Here is a 23621-nt window from a genome sequence, read left to right as displayed (position 1 = left end):
TGGAGCTGACTGGCCGGTGAAGCTCAACGACAATGATGGAGAGCATTGGAAATGTATTGGACAGCATGGAAGGCTAGAATGGAATTGGAGTAAAATGGGATAGCTTCTGGCCTAGGGCAATATGTCCGCCCAACGGCTTACGTTAATGGATATTGTGTACCAAAACTATCTTGCTTCTCGCGTCGAGCAGGTTCAAATCCCGTGCATGCATCTGCAACCGTGAACAGGATCGACAAGCTTTCACCTCAAAACCAGGGCTCCTGATCCTTCACAAAGTCCTCCCAAGTCCCCAGCTTTTCAGACAGCTGCGACAGCGTCCACGCAAGGTCTGCCGGACCACTCGGTCCATAGTACCCCAGCTCCTGGATGCTTGCCAAGCTCTCTAATAGCGGCCTATGCTCCTCGGGAACCTCGGAGAAGGGGATATCGACGCCGAGGGTCTTGCACATGACGGTCTTGCCAGTGACTTTACTCCACACTTCGACCATCTGAGCCAAGCTGTAGTAGGCGGTGGCACAGGTGAGGCTCTTTCCATGGTAGCGCTTAGGGTTGAGAAGGACCGGAGCGAGGAACTTGCCCGTGTCTCGGACATCGATCAGCGGCAAGCGAGTCGCACTGGACCAGGGTAAGACGAGTATATACGTGTCGTTTCCCACCTTTTGCACACATTTGTATACGCATTCAGTCTCTGGGTGCCCTGAATCTTCTGGAGAGACATGTGTGCACTTACGGGTTGAGGTCTGAAAGATTCCAGGTGGTTTGACATGAACCAACCTGGCGCGAAGAAGATGCTTCCAATATCGAGTCCGCGGATGTAAGTCTCCACCTCGGCCTTGCTGTCAAAGTGGTGTATCGTCTTGACGCGACCGTCGGTCAACTTGGAGATGCTCGGAAGCGAGGACCAAATCAGATGCTGCACGCCAGCGGCGACTGCGGCATCAGCGATCGCCTTACCTTGAGCAACCTCGACTTGCGGCAGCGCTTGTACCCAGTCTGTTATGAAGCGTGGTCAGTCAGTCACTTGAACACCATCGACACCACGGTATAAAGACCGATAGGTATGCTTCTGAGGAGATTTTTGTTTGGCAAAGGTGCTCACAATCGGTCACAGCGAACACTATGTGAGAGCCAGCCACGGCGCGATCCAGCGTCGAAGGGTCGTTCAGGTCCGCCTAGAACGTGGCATGCTCGTCAGCCTAGTTCTCGTTGGGTCAAAGACTTGGTTTGATGATCGACAGATAACTGACCTGGACCATGTCGACGCCTGCATTGCTCAATGCTTGGGCCGCACTCTTGCTCGTGTCCCTCGAGATGCCTCGCAGTGTGAACTTGGATGCCAGGGTCGGGGTGTTCAGGACATGTCTGATCAGGGCCCCACCCTGCTTGCCAGTAGCCCCAAAGACCGTGAGAAGCTCTTTGGCCATGATACGAACAATAACACTGAGGATGACTGATGTGATTGTATGTGATGCTGGAATTGGTACTTTGTTGTACGAAGACGAAAAGTGACGATTTTTTGGCATTTTTATACTACTTCAGTGCAAACTTCGTAGCACTGACAAAGCTATGTCGGATAGATTCTTGCACCGCGAGAAGTGGAGCACTGTTTGACATGGAATGCTTGCGCCGCAGAGACTGGGCACTCGGAGTCGGGCCACCCAGGACTGTCCGAATCGGAGCATGAACATCGCCGAACCCAAATCGATACGGCTGGTAGACTACAAAGCCCATACGAGCAAGTAGGATTGATTATGCAAGCCTCGCCCCACCCCCATAGATTAGCAAGAAGTGGTTGATCAACGGAAGAGCGCAATCAGGCAATCAAAAGTTCACGTGGCAACGGACCAATGCTCATACAGTCTTGCAGTCAATATATTATCTTGCTACCTATTCCTACACTGGCCATTCGCTTCTTCCAAGCGAGCGACCGGCCCAAGATATCATCGCTGACCGCTGCATGATCGCACAGACACAGCCTGACCACTTCCTTGGCCCCCCTTAAACAATGCTGACAACCGCGCAAGATCCGAAGCCGTTGTTGCCCTTGATGTTCTGGCGAATCTGCATGACGCACTTGTTGCAAGTGGTGGTGGGCACCTTGAAGCTGACGACGTGGTTGCCACGGGGGAAGCTGTTGGGCACGCCGCCGTTCTGGCCCTCGAGCTGCTTGACCATGACGGCGGGGACCGTGAAGGCGGTGCCCTTGCCAGTGGGGTCGAAAGAGACAGCCAGGGGACCGGCGCCGTCGCCGTTGTCGACGACCCAGGTGACCTCCTGGGTGGAGCCGGCCTTGAAGGTGGCGACGGCGTTGCCCGCGATGGTGACGCCCTCACCGCAGTTGTTGGCCGCGACGCGGATGTCCTTGAGGGGACCGCTGTTGGGGAGGCCGGCGGGCTTGACGAGGCGGCCGTGAGCGGAGACGGCGGTCGCGTAGAGCGACAGCGCGGAGAGGAAGAGAGCGGAGGCGGTGGTCTTCATTTTGACTTCGGTGTGGTAAGCTGGAGCCTGGGTTGGTGATCTTGATGATTAAAAGGGCGTGGGTCGTTGCTGTCGAAGCGTAGATTGAACTGGTAGTGTAGAAAAGTGAAGCGAAGATGGAAGTGTGGTTTTGGAAAGAAGGACTGGCTACCAGAGCACAGAGGCGAAGTGAATGAGACTGAAGATGCTGAAGATGGGTAGGAAGACTCTTTTTTGCCTCCTGTCGTGGGATTCCAACAGGATACTTATACTCGAGCAAAGCACCTGACTCCTGAAGCACGATCATGCTCACGATACGGGACCATACACGAGTGCTAGCATTCAGGCGTTCCACCCGACTTCAGGGGTCGAACAGCAAATATCGGAAGCTATCCGTGATTGGGTCGTCGGCGGGTCCTGCTCTGCTGGGGTCTGAGCTTGAGCCGCCGCCGACCCTGGGCGGCTGCTCACACGATGGGAGGCGCGCCTTCTGTTCCGCTGCCATCAGGACGATAAGAACGAAGGAGTGGGTATCAATGGCTGCACTGCGGATCTGGTCCGTGGTTGGGCGTGAGTTGCGATTGGGCCTGGCCTGGCCTGACAGCGGCTTCGTGTCTCACGTCGTCTCAACTCCCACCTGAGTTTCATTCGTTTCGAGATGAAAGTGGGCCCCATCATCATCAGACGGAACGTACCGATGTCACCTAATCTGGTCGCATTGCCAGGCCTGGTCGGTGTCATTTCGTTGAAAGAGCCGCACAAGCGAGTGATGCAACGCGTATTAGCATCCCCTCCTCTCCGATTTGGCACATTCCCATCTGTCCACCAGACACTGACAAGGTGCAATAGCAAGTCGACAGACTTTCGGTGGTTGAGGACATCCAGTGCCAAAATATGGCGCATTCCCTTCTTGTTGGCCGTCCCCACAGCGTTTCAAGATCGGCCGGTCAAGCCAGGGTTCCACACATTCGATCGGCCAGCTGGGCCAGGACCGCGGCTGGTTTCAGTCTCTTGTCCCAGTCTTATGCCTGCAAAGCACATGTCAGTCCAGCATTTCTGCATACGCCAGGTTCCATGTCACTTGTCGTTGGCCCTGGCAAGGTCACACGCTGGGGTCCCTAATGATTCGCCCTTCAAGGTCACGACACAGCTACCAGAAGGTTCCCGTCGCTTTCAAACAGTGCTTCAGCACACATTAGATGTTTGTATGTGGCAGGCATGGCGCTGCGGTGCGAGGCGCTTGGTTCATAACAGGGGCGCTTGGTCCATATCAGGGATTGGGCAGTCAGATGGAACCCATCACGATCACTCGCCGCCTTCATTCGTGGGATTTGCAAACGGTTTCGTCGCGTGGTCGTGTGGATTTATGGCTGCCAGCGCTCAGACCTGCCAACGAACCTTGCCGGACCAGGCCATGGAATTCTGGACAGAGCACCCTGCCGCTGCGACACGAATCGCGCACAAGTCGGGGCAGTCTGGAAGGCTGCACCACGAAGCCACTGCTTTTTTCGAGAAAGGGGGCGGCTAGATCGGACGATTCGCACACCGAGCATGTGGTGTGTGTTCATGCATGACGGGAGCAGTGTTCGCGGTTGTCAGCACTGACAGCCGGCCCATACAACGACAGTTATATGTTGCATCCTGGCCGTTTTTATGTCTCCTTGCTGTGCAACCAAGACCCTTGATGCCAAGCGCACACCAAGCGCACACCAAGCTTTGTGTTCTGATTGGCGCCAAGATGATCGCTCGGAAGCCACACTCAAGAACAACGACATCGACAACGGCTGCTGGAATATGGCTGATTGGAGACGGCTAGTACATTCCGTGCCATCCCACCCTCCCTCTCCGCAGCGTGCAACGTCGTGTCAATTGAACCAGAGCACACACGAACCCAGCACCTGCATTGCCGGCACTCTATTACGATTTTCTGGGGTACTTGTAAGCGGCCCAATTAGACGCGGCCGTCATCGATGCGCTCGAGTGGAGTTGTCGATCATATCCACGCCACGCGCATGCAGACCACACGGAACTTTTTGTCAATCCCCCGCATTCGCGGAGCGTCATCGTCCGGGAGAGCAACCGGCGTGCGTGGCGTCGACGTCGGCGTGTTCCATCATTGATTAATCAATTTATCCAGCAATTTTCGCCTCTGGGACGCCAGCATGGCCATGCCTCGCAGAGGAGTGATCATCGGGAATGGGGAGACTTTTCAGAATGGGGAAAGTTAAAAGGGCGGGCTGAGACCGCTCTTACCTTGCGATCATCACCCTCCTTCACGACATCTCAACCCCAGCAGTGCTCCCAGTAGCAAGCCCTCTGTCTTCGAATTTGACTAAGTCTCAAGCACTCAAGATGCGTTCCGATGTCAGTATCGCTGCACTGGCAGTAGCCACCACGGCCACCGCAACGGCTCTTCCACGCCTCGAGAATGGCCTGGGTCGAACACCGGCTCTTGGATGGAACAGCTGGGTAAGACTCTGAGCATGGAATTGCCTCTTGTGTCTCCAATCTGACAATAATTCTCAGAACCAAGGTGGTTGCAACGCTGCTACAGCCCAAGTCGTCCTCAACACAGCCAATGCATTTGTCAACCTGGGCCTGAGAGATCTTGGCTACAAGTATATCAACATTGACGACTGCTGGTCCACCAAGTCTCGCAACAGCACCGGCCACCTGGTTCCCGACCCGAACAAGTTTCCCCAGGGCATGAAGGCCCTCGCCGACCAGATCCACGGAATGGGCCTCAAGTTGGGCCTCTACGGCGACGCAGGCACCATGACGTGCGCTGGCTACCCGGGCAGCCAAGGCTCCGAGCAGAAGGACGCCCAGACGCTCGCTGCATGGGGCATCGACTACTGGAAGTACGACAACTGCTACACCCCGTGCAACGGGCCCATCGTGCAGACCTGCGGCAACCCTGCGGGCAACTCGCAGACGTGGTACGTCAAGATGCGCGACTACCTGCAGCAGACGAACAAACCCATCTTCTACTCGCTCTGCAACTGGGGCCGCGACTCGGTCTGGACTTGGGGCGGGGCGACGGGCAACAGCTGGCGTATGAGCGTCGACAACTGGGGCGGCTGGGCGGATGTTGTGCGCATTGGCAGCGCCGCCGGGCCGATTGCCCAGTACTCGAAGCCTGGAGGCTTTAATGACCTCGACATGATGGTGAGTTTCGAGTCGCTGTCATAAGTACTTTAAGAGTTTTGTCACTGATGTGCGAGTTATATCAGATCATCGGCAACGGCAAGCTCACTGATGCCGAGGAGCGCACGCACTTTGGCCTGTGGGCGATTGCCAAGTCGCCCATCATCATAGGCACTGATATGACCAAGCTCAGCACCACCAGGCTGAACCTGATTAAGAACAAGGTAAGTCATGATTTGGCCGGGCACCGTTTCGAGTGCTTGAGGTTTAGTTGTCCAATAACCTAACACATGAATAGGGACTGCTCGCCATCAACCAGGACTCCCTCGGCAAAGCCGCCACCACCTTTGTCCCCTCTGGCAAGCCCGGCCCAGTGTCAGGTCAGCTGTACCGTTACTGGGCCGGCCAGCTCTCTGACGGCGTTGTCGTTGGTCTCATCGCGCCCGATGGGGCAGAGACGCTCTCTGTCAACTTTGCTCAGGTGCCCGGCTTGGGATCCGGAAACTGGCGCTGGACCGAGCTTTTCAGGGGTACCTCTGGGACGGGCACGAGCGTGAGCATCAGCCTGGGACAGCATGACATGGCTGTTTACAAGGTCACCAAGGCATGATGACCTTTTCTTGTAGAGTGATTTGAGTGTGCATGTGCAGCCGCTGGGTGTTCCTGTTGTTCAGGTCCCATGGACCACGGTGGAATGGTTCACTTGTGTAAATTTAGCGCTCATGGTAACATGGTAGTGGACTTTGGCTGCGCTACATATTTCCGGCTACACTGGACTAGGTAGTAGATGCTGCTGCATCCTTTTCCATAACACAAAATTGCTATTCTTACATTGCACATGCCGCATCACAGCTCATCTCTCGACGGAATTGGCCTGTCCGAATCTCCGTCCTGAGTTGCAGGCTCGCTGTCCCCGCATCCCCAGGCCTCAGCTTGATCTGCGTTTCCACCCAAGTACCGCAGCTTCTTAGGATACAGGCACAAATTGACTGCCCGACTCCCCGGCGGACTCGCGCTAGCGAACGAGTTCTCAGCGTACAGCGTCTCCGGCGCTCTGTCGTGCTCGACCCAGTCAATCAGCGCGTCCAGCGCGCCGCCGGGGAACCACCCTTCGCCTCCCGCGCAGTGCTCAACCCCGGGGGCTTCAAAGTACCGGAAGTAGTCCGCCGTTGTCGCGTGCGCAGCGCTGCCGCCGCCGGCCGCGCTCTGGTCTTGCGCGGATGCAACTACCCGTTCGTAGTAGTCTCGCGTGCCCAGCGGCGGGATCAGCTGGTCCACCAGCCCGTGCCAGGTGAGCAGCTTGCCGCCGCGCTGAGCGAATCGCTCGAGGTTCGCGTCCGACGTGCCTATCACCGATTCGAATTGGCTAGTGGATACCTCAAAGAGGTCTGTGTACTCGGCCCAGGTCAGCGTCGCAGGGTCTAGGGACTTGTCTGCCGAAAGGAACGTCCGGAGCCAGTCGATAGTGATGTGGAATCCCGCGGGCGAGCAGGTGCTGTTGGCCTGGCACTCGGTCCCAGCCACAAAGAGGAGGCTGGCCGTCTTGCTGAGGCCGTGCCAGAGTTTTTTGTTGTTGCTGCCGGCGCTGCTTTCATCGTGAGTGGTGGTGGGTTTCCGGGGTCCATCCCAAATTGCCGAGGCGATCTTGGCGGCTTCTCGGGAAATGGTAATTGTCCGGTCGCCTAAATCCGGACAAACCACCTCTTGACCGACAATTGACTCTGGATCGAACGAGCATTTGTCGTGGTCGACCGTAATGGTGTCTGTGACGCCGTCGATACCGTCGCAGAACGAGACAGCCGCCTTAGTGATTGCGTCCAACTCGCACGGCGGAGGGAAGTAACCTGCGACACTCCACAGTCAGCCATATACTTCAAGATTAGCACCTGTCCCGTGACGAATATTTGACATACCAATCTCCTTCATCACGATAAAAGGCCAGTACATCCCCGGAAGGAATCTGTCCCAATTGATAGCTGGGGCAGTGGCGAGGATGCCATCATAGACGTCGGGGAACTTCTGCGCCAGCATGTGGCCTTGGCGTCCTCCTGTCGAGCAGCCCTTTCGTACGCATCCCAGTCAGCGTTCCGGTCGATTGCGAAGAGCATGGTTGTACTACGGTTTTCAGCTCACCGTGAAATAAGATTTCTGGACACCTGAGCCATAGAACGCGGCGGCGGCCTTCTTGCCCAGCTTGCCAGCGTCATGCAGTGCTATGCCTGCAAAGTCTTGCAACAGGTGCCAGTTCACGCTCGTGCCGTCGTCCGTGAGCGCCCAGTCCGCCACGGGCTGGGAGTCCAACGAGTGGCCCGCATCCGTGGTTACCCCGACGAAGCCTTTCGCCGTAGCGTAGGCCAGGTCGGCGATGTTGCCTGCGCGCCATCCGCCCCCGCCGATGCCCAGGACCTTGTCGTTCCAGTCTCGCGAGACAGGCAGCTGGACGAAGTTGTTGATGGTGTCGTCCCAGCCGGGGTGGGTGTAGGTGATGGTCACGTTGCAGACCTCTGTGGTGGCTGGATCATTAATGGGCCAAGCATTGAATGCGAAGCGTGGCTCCGTCACGTTGGCAAGCGAAGCAACGACGGTGATGATCTCGACGGGTGGCGTATTGTCGCTCTCTTCGATTCGGATGTTGGCAAATGTATCGGCGCTACAGAGTTTGTTCTCGACGAAGCTGGACACACCTGCCCCATACTCCGGCGGGACGACAGTCGCAGCTGACATACTCACGACCGAGGCCATGGTAATCTGAAGGGACGACGCGCAGTTGCCCTGGATCGCAAGAATGCCGTGGTCGTGGTTGCTCGGCCTCGGGCTCAGGCGTTGCAAGCACCTTTGTGGTTGTAGACTGAAGTCGAAGTGGGGGAGGTGCGGCGGTTATCTCCGTTTTGCGCGAGTCGTTCCCGAGGCTCCCGCACACCGCCGGAGGTACAGGACTGTGGGGAAACCTTGCCGCCTCCCGGATCCATCGGCCGACGAGAACATTGCATGTTCGCGCGAATATTGTAGGACAGGTGGTGCCATCGTCATGCACCCCGCAGTCCAGGTCATTTGTGCAACTCGGCATGTCTGGAGGAGTGCTACCGCGGGAGCTGGGCTCTTGGTGGTTTATGCCACATGAAATCTCATCATGGCTGCCACACGAGTCGTACAATATGAATACACGACGATACAAAGCTGTCTTTGGTGGGTCCTGCCTTTTCCATGATGCCACAACTGGATTGAGAACCCACAGTTCAGAAAGTAATTGCTCCTAAATAAAAGGATTGGATTCTCTTCGCTTTGCGGGATCCTTGCTTTGCGGCTGAGTAGTCTAGACTCTAGACACATCTAGAGCCTCTAAACATAGAGGCCAATCCTGAGACTGAAGGCCTCGACAGGGCCCCATTTGTTGCGCTTATATTTCGACTTGATTTCCTCGTCTTCGTAACGAGGCTTCCTTGGCCACCGCGATGGGTCGGCGGCATCTGCATCGCTTTTCCGCCTATATTCGACCTCCAAGAGCTTCGCTGGGTGAAAAGGCCCACGCCCATCCACCTCCGTGCGGAGGAAACCAATATGATGCACCCTCAGCTTGCGGCGCGTGTTGTCGTACCTGCTCTTGGCACTGATATTCTCGTCTAGAACGGCCGGCCATACTTGGCAGTAGAACCCGCGGATCTCGAGCCTGTCCAGTCGCCGAAACCGACTCAGCTGCTGGGCGAGGGCTACATCCTTGGCCAGTTCCACACAGCAGCCTTTCGACGGGTGACTAGTACGAAGAGCACAGTGCCGCCGGAGTCCGTCGTGTGCGAAAGTGATCCGCATATGCGTGAGCGCCATTGCCTGAGGCACGAGCGAGCGAAGCGCACGAAGCCAACGGTTGCGCATGTCAGAGGTGACGGGTGTGGCTATCGTGAGAAACAGGGTCGTGCAGAACGAGAGCGGCGGTGGTAGCCACGGTCGTGGTGGAGATGGCGTTGTGAGCTCAAGGTACGCCAGGGGCCAGGTGAGGTCCGAATCACCACTATCGCGCATCAAGTTCTTTTTCTGACACGCACCGACCACAGGCAACACAACGGTGTGCGACTTGTACAGCAGAGGTGCGAACTCGAGGTAGATCTGCTTGCATGTGCATACAAGGTTGCTTGGAGGGCTAGTCGAGATTGTGTGACGCCACCTCGGGCGTATATTGTGGCAGAGCTTCTCCTCGTGACGCCGCCGCAATTCAGAATCGGAGGCATGTGTGTGCCCGGGCCAACTGGAAGGGATCAGGCGCTTCTCAATCTCGTGCCTGCGCCATACAATTATGGAGTAGATCTGAGTGCGGATATTTGGGGGGAGGTCCAGGAAGTAGAAGCCGGATTCATCGCTGTCGGTTTCGTAGGCTTGGTCGTCGCCCTCGTGTGCCGTCTCCATTGTTGGGGAACCTTGAGTAGCACTGAGGTGCTACTGAGCGTTCTCTGCCTAGAGAGCATTGCTGTTAGACGCTTCTAGGCCCCTGAGATGATATCGACTTATCGCTCAGTGGAAAATTGCACATTGGGGGCGACCTGGAACGACCGCCGGTGAGTCATCTGGTGTGTGCGCAGCCAACCAGGGTCCTACTGGTAGGTTGGTTGATATGATATGGTGAACCCTGCCCAGGGTGCCTCCACCATGTGCGGATTGTCCTGCTTCAAAGAGAAACCCCCTTTGGCGACAAGAGATACGATAGGGTTGAAGTTGTTGAGAGTGGTCGATCTCCACGCGACTTTGTGACCTGCCCCTAAACTGCCAGGGACTAACCACCGCAGACTGTTCACTATTCAACGGCATACAGGCTGTCCACCGTCGCCACACCATGGTTTTCACTCATTTTGGACATCAATAATGTCACATTGTGTCCCTGCGCTGAGGGATGCACGTCGCTAATTTCGTGAATCAATGCCTCAGTGTCCCTTCAGCTAAATTTGGCTGGTGATTAAAGATACTGCTCAGGTGGCTCGAACTCTCGAATGCCTTCGCGACAGGAGTTTCAGAGATCTGCATAATGCGCAAAAAGCATGGTAGTCGACACGTTATTCATGAGACTGGATGCTCCCAACTGTTTGTTGCAATCCTGGCACATTCTGTTGGCAAGCTCTACTAGGCAGTACTGTTAGGCAAGGCCATTTGAGCTTCATGCATATGGAATGAGATCAACTTTGCACTTCAGGAGGGGAAGAAAGTCGCTTCCACGGCATCAAGGAAAAGCCAGATGACGGTTGGACTTCAGTGAAGCTTGGGCTGAGTATCCACGCATAGGTCCGAGGCAGCCCGACCAGCTGCACAAATTGCCATGATTGATCAGTCTGGCCTCAAGCTGAGCCTTGTGGCACAGCCTAGGTCTGTGCGCGCGGGGAGACGACGTTCCGCTTGACTAGCGGTCCAGAAGGGGCCATCTCCCGAAAAAGAGCAGTGGTTGGAGAGCGTGCCCTCGTATACCAGTTCGTGGTCGGGTGCGTGAGCATTCTATTCTTACCAGTGCTCCCGACACGACGAATGTTGTACTTGTGGCTGTGGACACGATTGCGCGGCGCCATCGATCTCAGCTTCAATCTCACCCACTGAGGCAAAGTCTCCCACCAGCATGAACAGGCTTACGATCGTGATAGTTTGGACGGCTCGCCAGGGCTGGCAGGGCTGAACACAAGCCCTCACACAAGCTTTGCTCCTACTCGGCACCAAGGCCGCGCTAACGTGGGCAACGCTATGCACCGAGCAGCTGGAAGCTCTGCGGCTGTATTGTTAGCTCTTTGTCCTGCAGACACGCTTACGCGTGGAGCAATTGTGCTGCATCTAGATCTTGGGGTCCGAGGCGCAGTGATTGGATCAGCTTTCTTAGCCACAACTCTGATACCATGAGCTGGAGCACGCAGCTCAGAATGCCAAACTTTGGTCCGGCGATGTAAGCTGGCAGGTAAATTTAGCGCAAGGCCTCCTGGGTATGGGAATGATGGAGAAAGTGTATAGGATGCAGCACCGCATTGTGTTAATGGTATATCAACTCCCATCCGGCCCCTCAGATGGGGGAATCGAGCTGAAGGACATTCCCACATCTTCTCATACAGCCCTCTCGATCCTTTGACCACGCAAACACCCAATATGTTCAACATCTCTGTCATGGTGGCCGCCGGCCTCGAAGGCCTGATCGGCGTGCTTTCTGTGTGCTTCGCTATCGCCAGCTTCATCTATGTCAAAACCCACAGTGATGAGGCGAGGAAGGGGTTATGGTGGTTGAGTTTTGCCTACTTGTTTTTGGCCATGTAAGTCCCAGCATTGGAGCCGTCCTCCGCCGGCACGGGAGACGTTCCCCGGCCTAGAAGACAGTCAACAGACTGACAGCATCACAGTGCTGCATTCGGAATCGGTGCCAATAGCGGATGGCTGGCCATGTACCTCGCTACCTCGGTCGAACACTGGAGGCTGTACCTTCCCGGCCCAGACATCATCCCTCTCCATGTCGGGCAGTTCTTTCTGCGACTGACCAACATTGTGCTGCTCATGATGCTCGTCAAGATTGCTTATGGACTGCTGTACTCTTGGCACCAGGCCACTCCAGGGCACCGCGTCATGCTCCACTGCCTGCACGGTGTTTCTGTGCTGCTGGCACTGGTGGCCGCCGCGGCATGCGGCGGGTCGACAGCATACTACTGGGACATGCTCGTCGATCCTCGACTTGCCGTCTTCCACTACCTGGCCATTGGCTGCGACGGGGCACTCTTCATCCTGATGACAGCCACATTCATCTGGTGCATTCGCGTGTTGTTGGTGGGAAAGAAGAAGGTCAAGGCGTACAATCGCAGAGTGAGCATTTTCTTTTCAAAACTTCAACCTAGACGACCATCGGCAACCCGAGACTAACAAGCTCTCCTCTTTGGTAGATCCCTGACCTCCTCGTGGCCAGTGCAGCGTTTGCGTGGGCCTCATCGCTATGGGGCGCAGCCTTCGCCGTCAACTTCAACCTCTTCATCAAGACCCTCGAGCTGCTCCACTTCATCCTGCCCAACGCCGCTTTCCTGTACCTCGACTTCGTGGCAATGCTCCTCATCTTCGTCGCTGGCGTCAAGAAGCGCGGCGGCCTACACTCTATCGGCGGCGGCCACCACGATGATGGCTCGCCGCCGCGCAAGTTCAAGCTCGGTGGAGGAACCAGCTATCAAGGCGTGGCCCAGCACGGCGTTGAAGACCATCAAGAGGGTTACTACAGCGAGGACCAGCCGCTCCGCCACGCCGAGCAGGACGTTGGCATGTCCCAGGCTGTCGGATACAACCAGGGCCACCACAAGTCGGCGCCGATCCACCACATCGTCCCCGCCAGGCGGAGTTCTGAGCACGCCCGCCACAGCTCCTACCACGACGAGCCGCGCCACCACAACGGCGGGCCCGTCACTGCAGCCTCGCCGACCCCTCGGAATGGGTTCTATGACACCCCGCTTGACGAGCCGTCCCATCACGAGCGCGAGCGGGAGAAGAAAGACCCGTCCGTCGCTCACTGTGAGCTTGTGTAGCGTAGATAGCACGAGGGAGTTATTGAGCATAAGGCTGTCGAGTTTGGGTTGTTGACCATGGCTGGATCAAGGTAATGATGACACTGTCTTGGATGTTGCTGACTGGGTACTGGAACTAGTCCTGTTAAGTTTATACGTTCTTTATTGGGTTGCTTGTCATTGATATTTGGTTCATAGTATAGTTATTTTGTTCTCCACGAAACTTGCACCCGCTGTTTCTGTATATTCATGTTTGGCTATAGGACATGACATTTGCCTTCGGTCTGCCAAGGCGGAATGTCAAAAAGGGAACGAGCCAATCGTATTACAACGGGCGGACTCACAATAAAGCACCTTGTATGATTATCCGAGATTGGTCACCACACTATCAGTCGTGCTTTACTCGCTCAATAATGTGTCACGGGGTTTAGTCGCGAACCATCACATGTGCCAACCGACAACGTGACATCAAACCGATCCGAGCGACGCTCACTCTTTCATATAAAGGAACAGTATAATGAATTGATGGGTATATAAGCTAAAACTGCAACGAAATCTTTCAAACCCCCAGCTACGATCTCTTCGCGGCCATGATAGGTAGGACCGGCCCAGAATCATCGCTATGCTCCGGCGAGCTCCCGTAGTACTCTTCGCCGAGCACCGCGCCACGCTGCTGCTGTTGTGGTTGCTGCTGCTGCTGCTGATTTACGGCGGCAGATCCGGCAGCGCCAACGCCAGCACTTCGTGAGCTGTTCCCGTGCGTCCACTGCCTACTCAGCGTCTGCACCTTTTGCATCGGCGCTTGCTGCTGCTGCTGCTGCTGATGTGATTGCGCGGCGACCGACGCCGATGATGACAACGAGGAAGGTACCTGCCGTCTTTGGTGCTCCGCAAATTGCCGGCTCATCATGGCCGCCGCCTTGCTCTCGTCGCTCTCGCCCTCGTGCTCTGGTATCGACGTTGTCGTTCGTGTGCGCGAGTGGGTAGTTTGCGGGCGCGTGATGCTCTGGAAGTGCGCGATCCGTGCCATCGGCGTGTCCTGCGGTATTGGCAGGGGCTTGTTCAGGGCGGCAAAGGCCGCCGCCGCCGCCTTACTGTTTTCGCTTGTGCCGCCGGTGCTGCTGCTGCTTCTCGAGCGGCCGGCTGCTTTTGTTGTGTTATTGTGGTTGTTGGTGGTTGTGGCGCTGGAAGTCGCGGGTGCTGCGGCGCCGATCATGATCTCGCTGGTCGAGTCCTTGTCGCTGTCGCCGTTGGTGTCCCCGTCAGACTCGAGGAGCAGGTCGTCGGCGCTCTTGAATGACATCTTGCGGCCTTGCTGGGACCGGTGGTGGTGATGCGGCGGCAGGGACTCGAGCGGGACCGAGTCTCCGTTCGCCTTGTTGTGGTACGTCACCGTCACCGAGGACGAGCGCACGATGCGGCCCTTGCCGTTGTTGCCGCCGCCGCCGCCGCCTACGGGCCCCTCGTAGGTGTCCATCACTCCTTGGTGGTTGTACTCGAGGTCGCCTCCGCCGTCCCGCTCGGCCCTCTTCTGCTCCTGGCGCATCCGCCACCACTTGGGCGTGAACGTCTCGCGCATCTTGGCGCGGCAGCCGGCCGTGGTGCCGAAAACGATGAAGAGGAATATGCCAGCCGTCGTTCCAGGCAGGAACAGGAAGAAGGTCGTGCTCGCGCGCGCGACGGACAAATCGGGCTCGGTGAGCTTGCTGTCATTCTCGAGGTTGCGGATCGACTGCAACTGGAAGAGGATGTTGGTGACCTCAAAGACCCTGAAATTTTCGACAGTAGTGTGTTAGTGTCCGCCAGATGTGACGTGTGATCCTATAAACACTACTAGAGGAGTCGCCAACTCACGCAAGGATCAAGAATGACACTGTGAACCGCACCATCAGCCAGCGGTCGTGGAAAGACTGCTTACGCGCCGACTTGGGCTTCCTCGCGCCGACGCTACTGCTGTACTGTGTCGAGGAGAACTCTGTCTGGCCGGCCACGGACGACGCGGTGCCGCCTCCGTTCGAAGAGTTCTGGTAGCTCGCGGGCGCCCAGTGGGTGAAGCCCTTCTTGGTCTTGATGTAGCGGACCAATATCAGAATCATGAGCAGGCTACCGCAGGCTAGACTGATCATCACTGTGCGTGAAAAGAGATGCTCGTATTAGTCCATTGAGTCCGTGGCAGACCGGATGGGTTGTGATTGGTGCTTACAGGGCAAATCCGCAAGCAGAATGAAGGCCACAAAGTTGGAGTGCAGACTCGGTGCTCGGAGCGTCAGAATGGTGATGGCCGGGAAGATGAAGGATATCGCCTTTCCAGCAATGTTGATCCTCTTGAAGACCTGGCGTGTCCTGGGCCGGTTGCTGAGACCATAAACGGATTGCGCAAGCTCGGAGGCCCTGTGACTGTCTTAGTGGTTGCCCGTCTCGGAGACAGGGACCCGTATATACAAGCACCTACCAGAACATGACGAGGAGAGCCTGAACATTGTATGACCAGTATTCTGCATAAAATGTCAGTCAATTCGCGATGGGAAAGACCATCATTCCATACAAGGAGGAACCACGTACGAAAGTAGTAGAGGACGAGGTCGACACCAAAGGACCCGTTGGCAATGGCAAGCTCGGGACTTTCAGTAAAGTGCGCCTTGCGGAGAAATTGTTCCCGAATGATGTCTTCGTAGTAGAAAATGTCGTGAGTCTGTTGCGCAAGCGACATGACCGTGCTCACGCCGGTGCTTATGCACAGGAGAAAGACATCTGATGGGCAGTCGAGGTCAGTCATCCATATCCATCGAGCATACCTAGCCTCTCGGGTCCGGTGCAAGGTAGGCTTGACGGCGCGAGTGCCACGGAGAGGCTACCTACATGACCATCCTTCGCGATGAACGACCGTGAGCCAGCATAGGATGCAGCTGCATATCAGGCTGATGCCCGAGTACGTGAACGACAGAGCGGCGGCGCCCTCTGCGCCTGCCGGCAGTTGATTAATTCCAGGCATCGGAGCACGAACGCACGTCCTGTGCACGCGCGTGCCACGGCGAGGGCGATGTGACAGGTCAGGAAGCTCGAGGTCTAGTCGTGAAAATCATGCCGAGATGGTGTCGAAGAATGGCAAGCGCACGCAGGAGAGTGACCAGAAAAGCAAAAGGCGTCGGGCCTAATCGCGCCCAGCGCAACGGTCGGTATTAATGGTCGCAGTGCAGACCGGGTATCTGAGAAGGCCAGACGCGGAAAAGAGAGGGCTAGCTGGGGGGGCTAAGATCTAAAGAGGGTAGCATGTGGTTGTTGATATGGGCCGGGAAGGGAGGGTCGCAGCAGGACCGACAAGCTCTGGCCCGGGGGATCAATGCTGCCGATCACAAGCCGTGACCTGTCCTGCATGGCATGCAGCGAGTGAGTGAGTGAGTTCTGCACCGGCACAGGGGGCACAGACTTCGGCACCTGGGCCGACCCAGCCTATGGATCGCCACAGGCAGCTGGGCTGAATCGATCGCTACATGGCGCCGGGAAGGGGGCGTGTAGGGGGCACTTGTGGAGATGCTGGCTTGATCAGAGGTCAGGGATAGAGTTCCAGGGGTTCCCTCGCTACATTGGCCAGATCAAGTTGGTGTAAGCAGCCACAGTCCGAGCTCACGGAGCTGCGTGCGGAGTGACAAGAAGACAGACAGAGGGCGGGAAGAGGCCCAGCTCCACCTTACCGGTAAGCCATATATGCAATGACACGCCGAAAGAAGAAAGTAGATCAGCACGAGATCAGCTTCTGGTCTGCTTGGTAAGTGCTAACGAAGCTGCAGGCCGGGCGGCGACGCATCCCGTTTGGCTGCTCGCGAGCATTCGGGGAAATTGTCATCGCGCAGTGGTTTGCGCTAAGCTCGTTACCACGTGCGAAACAACGGCATTAGGGCGGAGGATCTAGCCCCGGGTCACGCTGGAGACTAAGGGAGAATCTACTTGACTCAGGCGATCTCGTTGAGCCGGAAGCCTGGGTGAGACAGCCTAGCAGAGCTTAATAGCGTGGCCGATTCATGACGAATACGACCCGAGCAGGCGGAGTCGCCCGGCGGCGCGTCCTGGATAGGGATATGCTACGACACCAGGGGCAAGCTAGAAGCTTAGAACGTTGGTCGGCCGCAACGTCCGGAAGTGTGGCGGCCTCGAAAACCCGTGGAAATCGAGGGCCCAAGGCCACATCAAGACTAGCCGCAGCTTCGGATCAGTAGTCGAAAGCCCAAGCCGGGGGTTAATTAAGCTCTGAGGCACAGACTACTCCGCAAGTAGAACCACGCTCCGTCGGTAGCGCCGTCCGGGAAGTGGGCATTGGGTGATCTCGGATGCACCACTCGACCCTCTTTCTCCCAGAATTATTATTCTTTCAAGGGAGGGCGGGGATTGCCCGCACATGATGATTCTTGGTGCACCCTTGCGTCTGCTGTTGGCCGAAAGCTTGCGGCCCGCAGAGCGCAACAACAGCAGCAGAAGGACAATTCAAGTTGTCGCGAAGTTGTCCCGGGTTTCTGCAGAGGCAGGGGTCAGCGTCCGTGCGCAGCATAACAAGGTGTGTTATGCCCCTGCGACTGAGTCGGTCGTCGCTGGTGCTCCCTGCCTGGCTTGCGCTGTTGTGGCGCCACTCGATCTCTCAGCCTGTCTCGGCTTTCTGCTGCCACGTAAGAATCACGTGTGGCGGTCCCTGGGAGCCCTCACCATGGTCGCAGAGTCGGGTACCGCGGGTTGAGGTGTGTGGGAGCGTGGCTTGACTGGCTGATTTCCATCACGGAGTGGACCGGCTCGGCAACTTTCTTCCCCAAGTAATCAAGCACATGGCACGCTGGGGCGTTGCAGGGCATGCAACACGGGAACGGCGATGATGAAGTCGTCACCACGACTGCCGGAGGCGGGGTGCTCTGCTCTGCTTTGCTCAAGCAAGCAAAACCTGACTGACTGTCAGTCAGTCACTATTGACGTTGGCCTGCACCATCGCAAGTCCCGGACCCTGGTCATCGTCAGAAGCAGCATCGGCATCCGTGCCACTCGGCACCCTGCCAGCAATTCGAGCGGGTCGTCGTGCGAAGCACGCAGGGTACTGACGGATGGGCAGATCCCCCCAGTCAGGCCCGCCCCTCTCCGCCCACGGCTAATCAGCCGAGACTGCGAAAGGCCGCTTGCCGCGCTTTACTCGAAACGCCTCTGAAAACGTGGCGAGGGCAGCTTACCTCTTTGGTGCTCGAAACGCCTGGAGCGGTACGCAGTACTGGCTGAATCCCTCCTAAGCATCAGAAACGACTTTTGAAACTCGCAACTTGAGCTTAAACGGGCATAGGGGGACACTACCCTGTGCTTCCAGATCAAAGGACCTGTCAGCTAGGAATCCACCCTTGGCGAACCTTCAGCGTCGCTTTCTCGTGTGCCGGTGTGCACCAGCCTGGGCATCCGGTGGCAGGAGATGAAAATTTCATGTGGCTGCTCGTGCCCTGTTGGTCCTCAAATTCGCTTTCGCAAGACCATCAGACACTGGTAACTTCCCTCTCTTTGAGGGGGCTGGTTGGCCTGCGTGGCAACAGCCATGGGCGGCCATCAGTTGGCCCTGTGCCGAAGAGTTGGCCCGGGTCTTGCCGGCCTGTGCCCCGGTGTGACGATGCGGCGAGGTAGCGTCAATGGCTGATGGCACGCAATTACGAGTGGGCCGCCGGCTGAACTTCCCCTGCTTGCCGGTCGACGCAAGACACAGCCGTAGCGGAGTTGCCGCTGAAAATGGAGAACTGAAGTGGAAAAGAGGCAACGGCTGCCCGAGCAATAATAAGAGCTGAGGCCCGCCCCTGGTACGTCGAGAGGCCATCGGCTCCGGATCTCCCCTCCCTCTGCCTCTGCGCACCGCGATGCGAACAAGGAAGGCGACGAGGGTGAAGCCGAGGCCTATGTACCAGTAGATGCAACCCTGCCGCAGGGACTCGCAGTTGGTCTTCCCCCTATCAACCTCCTTCCTTTCCCGTCGGTCTCCGCAACGACTTCAGACGACGCCTGTCAGAGAGATCAGCGCCACCGGCATCGAGCATGTCTTCTGTTTTCAGGGAGGAGGAGGGCATGCTTACCCTGCCCCAGGGTCGTCGTCTTTGCCGCATTCGAGACAGGGGTCCCACCACCACCCACGTCAAGATGCGTATTGCCAACCCAACCACATACACGCCCACATGGCAGCGCACCCGGTCGCCCCTGACGCTTCGGTCGGTAATCTGGTGTCCTGCGAGCCAAGCCAGCCTCTCTGAGCCGCATCCCTCAGCGTTGGGCCTTTCGTCGTCGGAGGTAAAGCGTTGTCTTTTGGCGAGAGTATACTGGACTTCCAGCAATCAAACCCCACCCTGCCAGGGCGAGCACACCCTCTTCCTCGTTCTCCAATGCCGTCCCGGCCGAGGTGCCTCCCAGCAGTCAGGGCCGGCCTTGATAAAGTCGGCTCGTCGCCTAATGCGGTAAAAGTGGCGAACGAGGCATCTCCTCGGTGGCCCATTGTTCCTCTTGTATCCTGTTGCCTATGGGGATGGAGAGATGATTTTCTTAAATCATTTTCTGATGCTTCGTCTCGTGCTCCGTCATGATTGCTGAACAGGACATTGCACTGAATTCGAGCGGGGAAACGAACAGCAAAGAAACCCCCCTAGCTGACGTGGGCTTTGACAGGTCACATCATACCGGTGGGAAAGCGCGATAAATACCACCGTGTCTTCCTGATCGCTCAAATGATCAAAAGGCGGATCAATCTGCGCTCGCCCGGGTAAAGCACGTGTCAAGGGACGTGTAGAAGCCAACCCCTTGCAGGCCGATCAGGTAGTGGAGACGCATTACCCCGGGCGGTGCTGATCAGAAGATCACGAATCTTTTGCTTTTTCTCCCTCCACTGCGCCCCATTCTTTCAGGGCAATGTGAGTTGCTGACATGCTCGGCCTGCGCGAAACACAAGGCACTGCAAACAGGTCGAAACGGAGACGTATATGGTTCGCGGTAACTGTCGCATTGGCACGTGTCAGATCGGTCCCGTTCTTCGGCAAGTGGCATGCGTTTGGACCATGTAGCATCAGGAGCAACCAAACGAACCTTATGACAAGGTGCTATGGCTTGCTCCATACATCACGGTGATGCGTAAGTTTATCACCGTTTCCCGGATTTGAGCGGGACACATTGTGTGTGCGCGAATTAGAAATGGCAGCTGAGCTCTCTCTCGCAACGCTGAGAAACTCGATATTCGCATGTTTTACCCTGGCCCCAAACGGGTTACGCGAGAAGCAGGCTGCTCTGATATGTTGGTCTGCAGGGAACATCCCAACGGCTATGCGGGGCTGCCTTTGCTTTTTCTGACAACATGGGCTGTGTTGAAGTATTGCGACCAACACTTTATCGTATCATGCCGGGCATCGGATCTTAGCGCCTTCCTACGGCTGGAGATGGAATCAAGGATGATCCTGTTTTCGCCTCCATCCGCCAAGGCAGGTGTCCTGGTTTCAGTGGCTTTGGCGTACTTCGAAATGGACTATTCGTTCAAAATCATGAGGTGTCTCCATAACCAAGGGCTATTAGATTATTCAGTTCCTATCTAGTACTGTGCAGTAAACCCATTTTTCCATGCTCGGCAAAAGTGAAGCATCTCGGCATATCCAGCGCCGGTCCTGAAATCATACATTTACTCATTCTCGTACTTCTCATGCCACACCCTCTTCACCTCCTCGGCCTGCTCGGGCGTCATGACTTCGGTCCCCGTCACTCGCGCTGCAAGCCGCCGGATTCGCCGCAGCCTGCCCGCCAGGTCGAGGATGACTCTGTCCTGTCGACTTATTGTACGCCGCGCAGCCTCGATCGTGGCGAGGGTGTTTCGTCCGCTGATGTGTTCCTCGCGTGCCGTATCTGTGCTTCTGGTGACGCCGGACTGCTCACGGCGGCGTTGCCGCTTGCTGCTGCGTCCTTCGTCGGCGTTCGTGGACTTGTGGCCGCTGCCCTCGAGGTTCTGGGTCGTGCCTCTGTCATCTGTGTCGTTGTGTTCAACTGTTCTCTTCCTCCTCGTGTTTTCCTTCTTGGCGGGAGCTGGCAGGCTGTCGGGGCCAGAATCGCGCTCAGTGTCTTTGTTGCTGTGTGAAGCAGACGTGGAGTCATTGGCGTCCTTATCAGAGAGGTCTTCTCCGTCGCCCTCGTCGTCGTCACTGCTGCTGATGATCACGGTGCGCCTTCTCTTGGCGCGATGTCGGCCACTGCCTTGGGCGACGATGTCTTCGCTGCTGCTGGAAGAATGCTCACTGGCCTGGCTAGCACTGCCGCCTTGGACCAGAGTCACTTCCTCGACCTCCTCATCCTCCTCCTCTTCTTCTAGGATGACGCTTAGCTCCCGCTTCTTTGAGACCTCGCCCTCTTGGTCCCCCTGATCCTCCTCAGCCGGACCTTCCTCAATGTCTTGATCGTCATCGGACAATTGTATCGGAGACGATAAATCCACCTCAGAAGAAGGTTCAATGCTCGAGCTCCTCTCCTTCTCCGCCTCCTCCAGCTCCGCGACCCTCTTCTTCAGCTCCTCAATCTCCCTGTCCTTCTCGTCAAGCTCCCAGTCCTTCTGCGTGATCCTCTCGATGTTGGTATACCGCCGCTCGTTGTACGCCTGCTCCAGCTCCCGGACCCGCGCGAGCCGCCGCTCCGACTCCTGCCTGAGCCGCGCGGTGTCGGCCAGCGCGGCGTCGCGCTGGCCGCGAATGAGCCTGATCTCTACGCCTTGCTGGCGGATGGCTTCGCGCGCGTTGGCCTCGGCCTCGACGAGCTTGCGCTTGTCCTCCTCGGTGACGGGGACGGAGACGAGGAAGGGCTCGTACTCGACTTTGCGGGGCTTGTCCTTTTCGTGGATCTCGCCCGCGGTGGCGGTTGCTGTGGCCGCGTTGCTGTTGCCGCTGCGGCTGGTGCTGCTACGGCTGGTGCTGCTGCTGGTGTTGCTGCTGCGGCTAGCGCTGGTGGCGGTCGTGCTTTGTCGTGGCTGATGTTGCTGCTGCTGTGACTCCTTCTTCTGCACCACCTTGATCCTGGTCGTCGTCGTCGGCTTCTGCTGCTGTTCGACCACCCCTCCTGGACTCGGGGTCTGCTCTCCAGAAGGCCGTTGCGATTGATTGTCAGCAAGAGCAAGAGCCTGAGACTTCCCCTCGGCGTGTTGCTGTTTCTTTTGCCAGGGTGCCCTGCCCTGCTGCTCCATGAGACTTCTCGTCCTCGGCTGCGGACGTTTATACTTGCATTCCTGTGGGGGAAGAGCCTGCTGCTGCTGCTGCTGTTGGGATTCGTACTCCCGCACTAGCTGCTGCTGAAGATCATCGTCTGCAGGCTCATCATCCTTTTCCCCTCCGCCGTTGTCTTCTTGGTTGTGACTGCTGTCATCGGCAGTGGCTCTGCTTCTGCTGCTGCTGCCGCTGCTGCTGCCGCTGCTGCGCCCGCTCTCCCTGCCAATGCCCAGCACGTCGCCGAGCAGCTCCTGGCTCAAGTTCTTCGCAGTCTTGTTTGCAGCGTGGCCCTGTCCCGACTCTGCACTGCGACTGCTCTCAGAGTCGGTGCTGGGGGCGGTGCCCGCTGAGCGTCGCGTGGTTGGCGGCATTGTGGTGATGGCACTGTGTGACTTGGCGGTGGTGATAATGGTGCTCTGTCGGTCGTCCTCGTCACCAAAGGGGAAACGAATGCTGTTACCGTTGACAGTGCGTTGTTGGGCCGCTGTGATGAGCCTCCTTTTGTTGTTGTTGTTGGGGCTGTGATGTGCTGCTTTGTGTGGGCTGGTTCCGTGTTCTGTATAGAGAGATCCTCCGTGTGCAGTGGTGGTGGTGAAAGGCGGTGCTGTGTCTGGTGACGGCGATACGGCTTCAACTCCTCGCGGCGGCGTGACTCTGGGGCTCTGATGATCACCATCATGTCGAGACTGTGCTGGAGTTGTGGCCGGGGCTGGAGTTTTGTGCTCTGGAGATGCGCTCGGCGGATGGGGTTCGGCAATGTCCTGGCTGTGGTCTTGCTGTTTGTTTTGAGCAGCGGTGTTGGAGTGTGTCTCGTCTTTGGGATGACCATCTCCATTGATCTCATAGTCGCGGTTTTGTCGTTGTTGTTGGTCGTAGGTGACGTCGCGGTCGTCCGTCTTGACGACCTCGTTCGCCTTTGCGCCCTCGCTGATTGTCGCGGGGGACATGTTTGCGTCAACCACGGGCTCGGCGAGTGCGGGTTCGGTGTGGTCCGTGTTTGTCATCTCGACATGCCACAAACAGGTCTTTTTGTTCGTCGATGCTGTGTTGCTGGCAGCACGTGTTTGTGTACGTAGTTGTCCGCCGAGGGTGTTTGTCTGTGCTGCGATGGTTGGCAATGCACTTCCGTCCTTTGGAGGCTGGCTTTGTGCTGTGTTGTGCGTTGTTCAACTCTGAGAAATGGCGAAAGCGCTTTCAGAAACCCAAGACGCCTTCTCCAAAGTCAAAGAGTTTGTTCTTTGCCGCATCGGAAGACCGTCCTGAATGAGTGGTCGGTGAGGTGGAAGTGAAGTGTTTCGGCCGT

The 23621-nt window shown here is 57.0% G+C and overlaps 8 protein-coding genes across 8 annotated transcripts; 3 read left to right on the top strand and 5 right to left on the bottom strand.

Moving 5' to 3' along the window:
- Positions 1-245: 245 nt before the first annotated feature.
- Positions 246-1424, bottom strand: B0I36DRAFT_251688 (NmrA family transcriptional regulator; the record flags this gene model as incomplete). Its single annotated transcript, XM_046150632.1, has 4 exons — positions 246-656; positions 731-993; positions 1100-1172; positions 1248-1424. 4 exons carry the CDS (start codon positions 1422-1424, stop codon positions 246-248), a joined length of 924 nt encoding a protein of 307 aa, XP_046007593.1.
- Positions 1425-1854: 430 nt separating this feature from the next.
- On the bottom strand, positions 1855-2752 carry B0I36DRAFT_334373 (uncharacterized protein). Its single transcript, XM_046155343.1, has one exon. It carries the CDS (start codon positions 2476-2478, stop codon positions 1999-2001), a length of 480 nt encoding a protein of 159 aa, XP_046007592.1. The 5' UTR covers positions 2479-2752; the 3' UTR covers positions 1855-1998.
- A 2057-nt stretch (positions 2753-4809) lies between these two features.
- B0I36DRAFT_377258 (alpha-galactosidase) lies at positions 4810-6214 on the top strand (the record flags this gene model as incomplete). Its single annotated transcript, XM_046160539.1, has 4 exons — positions 4810-4926; positions 4984-5625; positions 5691-5828; positions 5903-6214. 4 exons carry the CDS (start codon positions 4810-4812, stop codon positions 6212-6214), a joined length of 1209 nt encoding a protein of 402 aa, XP_046007591.1.
- A 236-nt stretch (positions 6215-6450) lies between these two features.
- On the bottom strand, positions 6451-8328 carry B0I36DRAFT_297007 (Tannase/feruloyl esterase; the record flags this gene model as incomplete). Its single annotated transcript, XM_046151907.1, has 3 exons — positions 6451-7448; positions 7518-7665; positions 7738-8328. The coding sequence occupies 3 exons, from the start codon at positions 8326-8328 to the stop codon at positions 6451-6453; spliced, it is 1737 nt and encodes a 578-aa protein (XP_046007590.1).
- A 324-nt stretch (positions 8329-8652) lies between these two features.
- B0I36DRAFT_334368 (uncharacterized protein) lies at positions 8653-10165 on the bottom strand. Its single transcript, XM_046155342.1, has one exon. The coding sequence runs from the start codon at positions 10000-10002 to the stop codon at positions 8944-8946; it is 1059 nt and encodes a 352-aa protein (XP_046007589.1). The 5' UTR covers positions 10003-10165; the 3' UTR covers positions 8653-8943.
- Positions 10166-11465: 1300 nt separating this feature from the next.
- B0I36DRAFT_435217 (uncharacterized protein) lies at positions 11466-13312 on the top strand (the record flags this gene model as incomplete). The annotated part of the gene is made up of 4 exons (XM_046162752.1): positions 11466-11512; positions 11676-11870; positions 11985-12411; positions 12489-13312. 4 exons carry the CDS (start codon positions 11466-11468, stop codon positions 13113-13115), a joined length of 1296 nt encoding a protein of 431 aa, XP_046007588.1. The 3' UTR covers positions 13116-13312.
- A 284-nt stretch (positions 13313-13596) lies between these two features.
- B0I36DRAFT_334366 (uncharacterized protein) lies at positions 13597-16381 on the bottom strand. Its single transcript, XM_046155341.1, has 6 exons — positions 15954-16381; positions 15657-15845; positions 15547-15589; positions 15298-15485; positions 14949-15222; positions 13597-14863 (listed from the first exon to the last, which is right to left on the bottom strand). Exons 1-6 carry the CDS (start codon positions 16084-16086, stop codon positions 13666-13668), a joined length of 2025 nt encoding a protein of 674 aa, XP_046007587.1. The 5' UTR covers positions 16087-16381; the 3' UTR covers positions 13597-13665.
- Positions 16382-20912: 4531 nt separating this feature from the next.
- Positions 20913-21514, top strand: B0I36DRAFT_334363 (uncharacterized protein). The gene has a single exon (XM_046155340.1). It carries the CDS (start codon positions 20954-20956, stop codon positions 21485-21487), a length of 534 nt encoding a protein of 177 aa, XP_046007586.1. The 5' UTR covers positions 20913-20953; the 3' UTR covers positions 21488-21514.
- The last annotated feature ends 2107 nt before the right edge of the window (positions 21515-23621 follow it).

Source organism: Microdochium trichocladiopsis, assembly GCF_020744255.1.
Source record: "Microdochium trichocladiopsis strain MPI-CAGE-CH-0230 chromosome Unknown B0I36scaffold_10, whole genome shotgun sequence".
In the NCBI taxonomy this organism is placed as follows: Eukaryota; Fungi; Ascomycota; class Sordariomycetes; order Xylariales; family Microdochiaceae; genus Microdochium; species Microdochium trichocladiopsis.
The sequence above is the reverse complement of the archived record's forward strand: the minus strand, read 5'-3'. Positions and strand labels throughout refer to the sequence as shown.

Excerpts from the sequence above, each read along its gene's own strand:
- B0I36DRAFT_334373 (XM_046155343.1), bottom strand. The coding sequence starts at position 2,478 with ATGAAGACCACCGCCTCCGCTCTCTTCCTCTCCGCGCTGTCGCTCTAC.
- B0I36DRAFT_334366 (XM_046155341.1), bottom strand. The coding sequence starts at position 16,086 with ATGCCTGGAATTAATCAACTGCCGGCAGGCGCAGAGGGCGCCGCCGCT. Across the intron at positions 15,486-15,546 it reads GCTCTCCTCGTCATGTTCTG|GGCCTCCGAGCTTGCGCAAT; the intron begins GTAGGTGCTTGT and ends AGACAGTCACAG. Across the intron at positions 14,864-14,948 it reads GTGTCATTCTTGATCCTTGC|GGTCTTTGAGGTCACCAACA; the intron begins GTGAGTTGGCGA and ends CGAAAATTTCAG.
- B0I36DRAFT_334363 (XM_046155340.1), top strand. The coding sequence starts at position 20,954 with ATGTGTTCCTCGCGTGCCGTATCTGTGCTTCTGGTGACGCCGGACTGC.
- B0I36DRAFT_334368 (XM_046155342.1), bottom strand. The coding sequence starts at position 10,002 with ATGGAGACGGCACACGAGGGCGACGACCAAGCCTACGAAACCGACAGC.